At 42.6% G+C, this 9,541-nt stretch overlaps 1 protein-coding gene across 1 annotated transcript in view; it reads right to left on the minus strand.

The window, feature by feature from the left end:
- Positions 1–8,314, minus strand: part of SPTLC1 (serine palmitoyltransferase long chain base subunit 1) — a 32,842-nt gene extending 24,528 nt beyond the window's left edge. The window contains exons 1-2 of the mRNA XM_063422649.1: positions 8,205–8,314; positions 6,406–6,513 (exon numbers count right to left, since the gene is read on the minus strand). Coding sequence (XP_063278719.1) covers positions 6,406–6,513; positions 8,205–8,267 — 171 coding nt within the window. The 5' untranslated portion in view covers positions 8,268–8,314. The remainder of the gene's footprint in view (positions 1–6,405; positions 6,514–8,204) is intronic.
- Between the last annotated feature and the right edge of the window lie 1,227 nt (positions 8,315–9,541).

The following is a 9,541-nucleotide window of genomic DNA, read 5'->3' on the forward strand; positions in this document are numbered from 1 at the left end:
GCACCAATCTCAATCTAAGCTGGCCACCCACCACTGCAGACAAGACAGTGCAAACCCTTTCTTCCTTCCATTCACCAAATACTGCAGTACACTGGTCTGTCTTTCAGACTGCTCAGGGTAAACACGACCATCTGCCTCTGAACAAAAGGACAGGGCAGAAGCAGACTTTCACAAAATGACATCAGAGTACTTTTTTTACCTCCTAAACAGATAACAATTCACACCAATATAAATAAAAAAAAGTTGATTTTCAAACATACAGAGAAATCATCTTTTTAATTCACACTGTAACGTCCTCAATATGTAGCTGATCTGCATATTTCTCCTGAGTTTGCTGCACTGAAAGCATCCACTTGATGAAGAGAATGAACTCAAAACTTTTAGTTTCCACTTTCTTGGACTGCAATGTACATGAACTCATCCCTCAGCTTTTCCTCTTGCCCTTTTATAATTACTTTTAATTCATATAAGCAATAAATAAAATATAGGTAACAGTATTAGGTGCATATATTTTATTATGACTAATACATAATGAACATTAAAATATAATCAATAAAATCCTTATAACTATATTTTATAAATGATAATACATACGTTTTGATACACTTAGCTTTAGGCTTTCTGGCTCTCTGAACCCTAACCCTACATGTAGTAGAATCTTGAGTTTGTTTGTGTATATTTATACATAAAAACATCTTAAATCTATTTATCTAAATACACACAGATTCCCACACACACATATACAATGGTTTGGGGTGGTTGTATTCTGTTGTGGATTTCACTTTTTAATTGCTATATACCTTGGGTAAGGAAAACACTTGAGTGTAAATATATTCAACCCAAATTATTAAAAAAGTTGCCTTGTTTACCCAGGGGTTCTTAAGAAAAGGTAGCAATTTTGTTAATGAAGACAGTTCTCAGTTAGCACTAGTGTTTGAAACAATGTCATACATGCATATTCTACGTTAATATCAAAAGAATAACAAAACTTTTTATTTACTGGCCCTCAAATAAGTCCTTAATGTCACAGTATTTCTAGACTCATGTAACATAATAGGACAAATTGGCACAAATAATGGGCATGCCAGTTAGAAATTTCTCTCTTTCAAAGTATGTATGTATGCTCATACATAAGAGAGAATTTACCCACCTAGGGAGTCTTGGCTCAGAATTACTGAAAACCTTTATAAGAACAGGCTACCTCCGCTATTCTTTATAGAACAGTATCTGATTAGTCTGTGAATGCTGTTCCTGCAAAACAGAGCTCACAAAGTCTATGTATTTTTCAGCCGCACATTAAACATTTGTCTCCAATAGGAACTTTCCAGCCTCCTGGCTAGTACCACTCAAAAAAAATGCATCCCATGCTACTACCACATTGGAAATTCTAAAACCCAAGAAAAAACAGGATGATGTGATTCTTAGTAGTACTTCAGGGATTTTGAGAGAAAAGCTCAGTACCATTTACTGCAGAGTAAAAGATAAACAGACCTGTAGAGCATCTTCCTTTCACACATAGTTAAATACTGCCATGCAAACTTCCACAGCCCACTCCAGTCCTCACTGTCACTTTCACTTTCTACTTTGTGTGAAAGCCCATAAGAATCTATGTCTAGCACCCTGTATAGCCACAGACTTATTTATGTCTCCTAAAACACTGAACTATCAGAAACTCACAGTATCAGAGAAGCACTCCACCTTTCTAGTTAAGATTTGGGAGATACTATTTTCTAAATGGAGCAGTAGGAATACTTACAAACACTATTACCAAAGCATAAGAGTTGAAAGGTGATTTCATACCAATTGAAAGGTAATTTCTGCACTGGATTTTGTAGTGCTCTTGCTACAGATTTGAGTGAACCTAAAATCTACCTCCAGTGTGGATTTCTTCATAATTTTAGAAGCATGACTCCTAAGTGCATTAGGTTGCACAATGTATCATCTGCTACTTGTTCCCCAGGATTGACTTGTCCTAACAAATCACTAGGCTGTGCAGTAATTTTATTCTTCATTAATATTTATTACATGGAGTCAGGTCTGCTCTGGAAGCATTCCCAACAATAATTCACAAAGAACCTTCAGGTAACATTACAAGTGGCTGGCATAAAGGTAGTGTGTGCTCTACCACCTGAGCAGGCCTGTCTCCAGTGGCTGTACCTGAGCAACCTACTATTTCTTTCCAGTGTGGTAAAGACTGCACACCACAGCATGACTCAAACTAGAACAAGTCAGAAAGCAAATGAGCAGCAGTCTCCTTGCTGAACAGCTGGCATGTCTCTACATGTAGATGAACACACACACAGAAACCTGGCTGTATGGGATCCTGTATTGTATGAAACAGACTGTACTAGGTCTGGCTGTGATGGTGGGAATTTTCTTCATAGCAGTTCATACAGTGCTGTGAGCAAGACGATGTTCATGAAACACTGAAGTTGTATCTCTTGCTGAACAGCCTTTGCACAGTTCTAGCATGGTCTGTTTCATACTCTGTTCCCACAGTGAATAGACTGGTGCATGCCCGAAAGATTTGGAAAGGACACTATCAGGCTTGAACTAACCAAACACAGATTTCATACTGTATGATGTCACACAGCAATAAAAGGAAGAAAAAAAGGGGGTTTTAAGGAATGTAGTCAACTTTTGCTCAAGAACTATCAGATATTAGTCCATCCATGAGAGGTGGTGAATGAGACATCATTTATCTTGTTTTCCGTCTTCTTCCACTTTGCTTATTAAACAATATTTTATTCACTCAAAAGTTTTCTTACTTTTATTCTTCCCTTGTTTTGTGAGCAGCTGTGCTTCAAGCCTACTGGTGTTAACACACAACACAGACTAGTGCCCATTAGGTGCAGAATTTTTCATGAAGTTTAAGAAGAAGGCATGTCTCTCTGTGTTTGCAGTTATTCCCCTACACAAAATACATGTGCTCTCTCCACAAGAATTATCTGTACTGTAGAAAGACAAATGGAATCATTCTGTGATGCTGATGTATCAGTTTGCTTAACTCCTGCAGCTGTAGAAGATGTATTCACACTGACTTCACTGCTGCATTTATGCTTACTTTCACTGAACTATCTGTAGACAAGACACTCCCACAGTTCTTCCTAAAGCAACCACTACTTCCATCTTCAGAAGTCAATGATACAGTCAGCTACTCTAACTTTCTGCCCCCTCATGGCTAACCAACTTGAACATAGGATCAGAACAAGGAGCATTCACCCATGCTATTTTTTTTTTTTTGCTATTAAGATAAAGGTAATAAACCAGTGGTGTCTTTAACAGTCAAACCCTTTGCTGCAATAGGGCTCACAGCACTCTGTAACTTTTTAAGTCTGTAATCTGTGATGTTAATTAATGTATCTAGTCTATATACAAAGGGGTATATAATTCTTGGGGGGTTTAATTCTTGACCCCAGATGCATTTTTGCTAGTATTCACATTGCTTTTCACCCTTAAACCTCAGAAAAGTTTGTATAAATCTCAACGAAAATATCACAGCAATAACATATTTGCATGCTTCTATTTTTCAGAAAGTCTGTTAACTGCTGTCCTGACAGTGAATTTTAACACCGTCTTCCTGCAAAAGTAAGGTTATTTAAGCCTAAGCCTCCTGATGTTTTTCTTCCTGATACCCTTCTAAACCCTTGCTTCCCCTGGGCTGTAGCAGACTGGCTACATGTGCAATCTCCCAGCTGTTGATTACACCCAGTTAAACAGACATAGAACAATTTTCTTCCTCACACAGCACTACTAGAGATTTGTCTACATACTTTCCTCAGCTTCAGCAAAATGGTCAGTCATGAATTAAGATGATGACCTGCAAATGCATGATAATATCCAAGATGCATCTAGAGATATTCTTACTTTGTAAGGAAAAGACAGGTTTCATCTTTTTTGGGTCACCAGTTATCCAAGAGCTGCAAACAGCCTTTTCCTGCCTTCTACTGCAGAGAGAATGACTCTTTAAAACAAAAAAAACATATCCTCCAAAATACTAGAGATAATTTTTATCTGATGCAGGAAAACTCTAGCAGATGAACTGTATTAGTTTCTGGATGGACAATCAGGGCCTGCTTTAAGGCTGCAGCATGTCTTCCTAGATGATATGAACATTCCGTGTTTCACTGCACTGGAGCTCCCTTTGCATTCATACCTCCTCTGTATTCTTACAAAAGATGGCAAACTTCGAGTATCCCAGGATCAATTCAGACTCTTCCAAGCACAAAGGTGAACCGGCATTCCTGATTCCAGTCATAGAAGCATTTGGGTTGGAAGGGACCATAGAGTTCACCTGATTCCATTCCTGCCATTGGCAGGGACAACTTCCACTAGACCAGGCTGCTCAGAGCCCCATGTAATCCAGCTTTAAACAGTTCAGGGATAAAGCATCCAAAACTCCTCTGTGCAGTCTGTGCCAGTGCATTACCATGCCCACAGTAAATAATTCCGTCCTAGTATCTAATTTAAACCTGCCACTTTGAAGCCATTCCCCCCTGTCCTGTCACCACATGCTCAAATAGTCTCCCCCCATCTTTCCTACAGGGCCGCTTCAGGTGTTGGTGGCTGCACTTAGGTCACTCCTAAGCCTTCTCTTTTCCAGGCTAATCAATCCCAAATAATTCTGTCAGCCTTTTCTCATAGCAGAGGTGCTCCATCACTCTGATCATCTTTGTGGCCTCCTCTGGACTCACTCCAGCTGTTCCATGTCCTTCCCATGCTGTGACCCCAGAGCTGGATGGGTTCCAGGTGGGGTCTCACCAGAGCAGAGCAGAGGGGCAGAATCCCCTCCCTCCCCTGCTGCCCACGCTGTTCTGGATGCAGCCCATGACACGTTTGGCTTTCTGGGCTGGGAGTGCCCATGGCTGGGTCATGTCCAGCCTCTCACCCACCAGCACCCCCAAGCCCTTCTCCCCAGGGCTGCTTTTGATCTGTTCATCCCCAGCCTCTGTTGACACCAGAGGCTGCTCTGACCCAAGTGCAGTATCTTGCTTTTAACCTTGCTAAACCTCATAAGATTCCCACGGACTCACTTTTTTGTCTTGTTCCCTCAGGTGTGTCAACCACAGCACTCAGCTTGGTGTCATGTGCAAACTTGCTGAAGGTGCCCTTGATCCCATTATCTAAGCCATTAATTAAGATATTAAATTAGTTATTATATTGAGAGATTAATATTAAGTAATAGTAATTCCAGTACATATTCCTGAGGGATACCACCTGTCACTGATGCACACTGGTACAGAGACAATGGCTGCTACCCTTTGGGTGAGACCATTCAACCACTTTCTCTTCCACCTAGCAGTCCACCCAGCACATCCATTTCTCTCCCATTTATAGAGAAGGACACAGAGGGGGACCATGTCAAAGGCTTTACACACGTCCAGGTAAAAATGACACCTGTAGCCCTTCCCCTGTCCACCAATGGAGTTACTCCACCGCATAAGGCTAATCTGTTGGACAGAGAGGACGTGCCCTTTGTGAAGCCATGCTGGCTGTCTCAGTAACCATCAGCTGAAGTGTTCTCTAGAACATACTAAGCTCGTTTAGTAAGTGCTCCCTAAATGAGAACACTGCCTGCAGTTTTGGTCACAACTGTAGACTTGTGCCTACACCACAGTCCCAGTATCCTGTTTACTGATGAATTACACTAAGCGTGCATCCATTATGTGCATTCTTAGTGAGAATAAGATCAAAAGGCATGCAAACACATGACAACAATGGGAATTACATATACCCATTACAAATGTCCATAAATCTCTTTCACAAACTTTCTTCAGTACCATGGAGAAATTTCAGTATTTTATCCTATTTATAAGGGATATCACTACTCTGAAGCTCAAATAAACTAGTCCAGGGACTTCTTCAAAACATACTTTACTCATTTCTGATAACCTAAAGGCAGAAGTATGGAAGAAATTCCAGTCTTCACAAGTAAGGCTTTTTTTTATTTTCTTGGGACAGCATTGCAAAAGAAGAAAACTTCTGCTAAACTACAATTTTTGTGGAACCCACTATAAATTCTCAGAGTTAGTACTCACAGACACCACATATACAGACTGACCACTTTCTTACCATCTACAATCTTACAGTTCATTTTGCTTGACAGGCATTTTTAACATAGCTTTCATCTTTAAAATAAAGCCCTCTATTGAGTAGAGCTAATGACAGCTTTTCATAGCTTAACAGTCACCTTCACATCAGTTTCTTTATTTTTCAGACTCTCAAACACAGTGCTACTTTAAAAGCACAAACTGACATGTTTAAGCAATAAGCAGCTCCTGAGTGCAAAGTAAGTTCACCCTTTGAAGTTAAAGAAAAAAAGTAGAAACATTTATAATGCAGCAGTGGTTCAACACTCAATTGCTATAAACTGTTTCTCTAAAGAGAAATATTTTTTCACCATACCTTAAGTGTTAGGTCCGATCGCTCTTGAAGCTTATATGTCTTGGAGAAAAGAAGTCTGATTATCCATAGTATTAGAATTCCTTCTAAAATGAGATGGTAAGCAGGAGCCTGAAAACAAAAGTACAAAATTAGTCTAAAGAGAATTCTATTTGAAGCAGTGTGACACAACCATTCTGTCCCTACTAACATACTCAGAAAAACCCCAAAGCTGACCATCAGCTGACATATTTCCAAACCAGTAAAAATTTTAACTATATCAAAGTGGAATATTTTGAAGTTATTACTTGTAGCTGTTAACTTGAGTTTGAATGAATTTGGTCTGTTGTTCATAAACAACGCACATTCTAAATTGGCAATTTATTTCAGTTCCATGCATAATTTGAATGCTGAGGGTAAAGGTGGTTAAGTAATACAGGTTACACCAGTCAGCACCTGTGAAGGCAGCTTTCAAAACAAGCAGAAGTATCCTGAGAGCCTGAAAGTCTGTGTCATCTATACAAAGTCACTTCAACTCTCCATTTTCGTAACTTACACGAGCAGGGAGAGCCAGTATTTACAAAGAAAGCCAAATCAGTTCTTACAGCCAGCTTCTGTCAGTTTTACAGGCACTTTGATCAAGTGTAAACCAACTGAGTCAGCTCAACTAGTTTTGTTCTTGTGTCCTTTACTCTCTTGTGTGGACACCAAGTGTGGGAATAACCAAAGGAAACCAGAGTTGACGCAAGTTAAAGTTAGCCTCTTTGGATGCTTGGGGGACAAAAATCAGTTTGCTCTGGCAGCACAGCTGGTTTGAAGTAGATGTGGAGTTGTGGCATCAGCAATGAACTCCTAGTATTAATGTTGAGTTTAGTTATTCCATTTCAGAAAGGCTCCTGTCTATTATTTTTCAAAGACTAAAAGTGCACACAAATGAGCACACTCCCTCTTCAAGCCAGGGGAATTGCTCCCACACATCAACATTTTCGGCAGTATTTGACCTGCTGACAAAGTGGAACTTATCACACATCCAGAAACTAAAGTAAATTGGACACAAGCTTTTAAAACCAGTAAAGAGTCCTACGGCATACCAAAGAGCAAATAACAAATGTTACCTACTGCAGAGCACTTTTCAGTTTATCAAACATATTAAGAATATAAACGCAACATGTATGACATGACATCTAAAGAACACACAGTATACTCCCACTGAGATCTCTGTGCTTTTCACTGCCTGCAATTATCCTGCATACAGTGCTACTTGCCCCACTAGCTAAGCACTTCTATATTTGGACTGCAAGTCTTGCATACATTCTTAAAAAGTTATCACCCTTTGCCAAAGGAAGGGACACAAAAACACGCCTATCATCAGGACATCCTTTCTAACACCAGGAAACTAAGCCTGGGTACAAACATGCACAGCTGATCTCCACCAGGAGGGAATTCAAGCCTAACATTTAAACGCCGTTTCTTCCTTTGCAAACGACATTTTTAAGTTACAAACCTTGACCCCAGTAAAACACTGTGAACCTTAAGGCTTAATGCTCCTGCTACACGCGTTAAATGCCTCTTTATAAACCCGGATAAATAGGACGTGCGTGTGTGTTTTCAATCCACAGCCGTGCCGCACTCACACACGCTCACGGCTCAGCGAGCGCAGCCCGACTCCCGCAGCACCGACCCGCACCCAGCTCCCGATTCACCACCCGGCACCGCCCGCAGCCGCCGCCCTCGGGGCAGCTCCGCCGATACCTCCCCGCTCTCTGAGCCCCCGGCCGCCCTCACGCCGCCCCGCCACGCTCGGGGCGCCTGCCCGGCCGCACCTCGTAGAAGGCCTGGACCATCTCCACCAGCACCCACTGCTGCCCCACGGCCGCCGCCGCCATGGCCGCGCCGCCGCTTCCGCCTCTCCGCCCACGCGCGCCGGGGCGGGCGCGGCGCGGCAGAGCGCCCCCTGCGGGCGGCGCGGGCCCGGCTGCCCCCGCGCCTGCGGGGAAGCGGCGGCTCGGGCCCGTGCGCCGCCTTCCCTTGGGAGGCCGTCATCGCTCCGGCCTGATGTGTCGTGTGGCCAGCTTGGCCAGGGGGCGAGGCTGGACTGGGAAGATCACAGAATCACCGACTGTCAGAATCGGTCAGACTGGAAGGGACCTCAGCAGGTCGTCTGGTGCATCCTCCCTGTTGAAGCTGGGCCGTCCCACAGCACGCGGCATGGGGTTGTATTCAGACAGCTCTTGGATCTCCCTAGTGAGGGAGGATCCACAGCTTCTTTGGTCAGCCTGTTCCAGTGTGCAGTCACCTGCACAGTAAAGTTTTCATATCCAGGTGAAAGATCTGTGCTTCAGTTTCCACCCATCACCGCTTGTCCTATTGCGCAGCACCCCTGAGAACAGCCTGGCTCCATTCTCTTGCTGTCACCGTCTTCAAACGCTTATATGCATAGATGCACCCTTCACTGTTGACTAAATGAAATTAGCTGCGAACTGGACTTGCCTTAGAAGATAAACATGGATGTGTTCATGTGTACTTCCTCACCACATTTCAGTATCCTGTTTGTTGAACTAGCTGGAGTTAGCTCGGTGTTGCTTCCTCCACACTCACAGGCTTCCTCAGCCCCACACTGGCCTAGGTGGAATGGGGCAAGGGGCAGATCCTGTGCTTCTGTGCCTCATCCACACATTACATTTAACACCTGTAACTGATTAATTCATCTGTAACTGATTAATTCGTTGCTGGAAGGAACAATTGATCAAATACTTGGCCAATGAAAGGAGTGGGAAAGTAAAACCTGAGTATAGTGGAAATAATGGATAAGTTCAAATAAGTGCAGAAATTATTACTTTAAGAGTCTTGCCAAAGTGAGTGGCCCTAAAAGCCAAAGATTGTTGGGGAGAGACAAATGCTATGATGAAAAAGAGCAGTGTTGAAAGCCTCTCCCCACAGATGCACCTGGGTTTGGGGAGGTGACTGATTTGCTGTGCATAGCTGTGCAGGACCTGAGCAAAAGTCAGTCATTCCTAAAAGTCAGTGGAGAAGAGGGGCAACTGGAAGCAAGACTGCTTGGGAAGTGGGGTAGCTGTTAAAGGCAATATTTGAGAATGGTTTCTCTGGAGCTACACAACTGTGGAGCATTTCTGATGGTCTTCTTGGACTACACAATGGA

This window comes from Prinia subflava, chromosome Z (assembly GCF_021018805.1).
Source record: "Prinia subflava isolate CZ2003 ecotype Zambia chromosome Z, Cam_Psub_1.2, whole genome shotgun sequence".
In the NCBI taxonomy this organism is placed as follows: domain Eukaryota; kingdom Metazoa; phylum Chordata; class Aves; order Passeriformes; family Cisticolidae; genus Prinia; species Prinia subflava.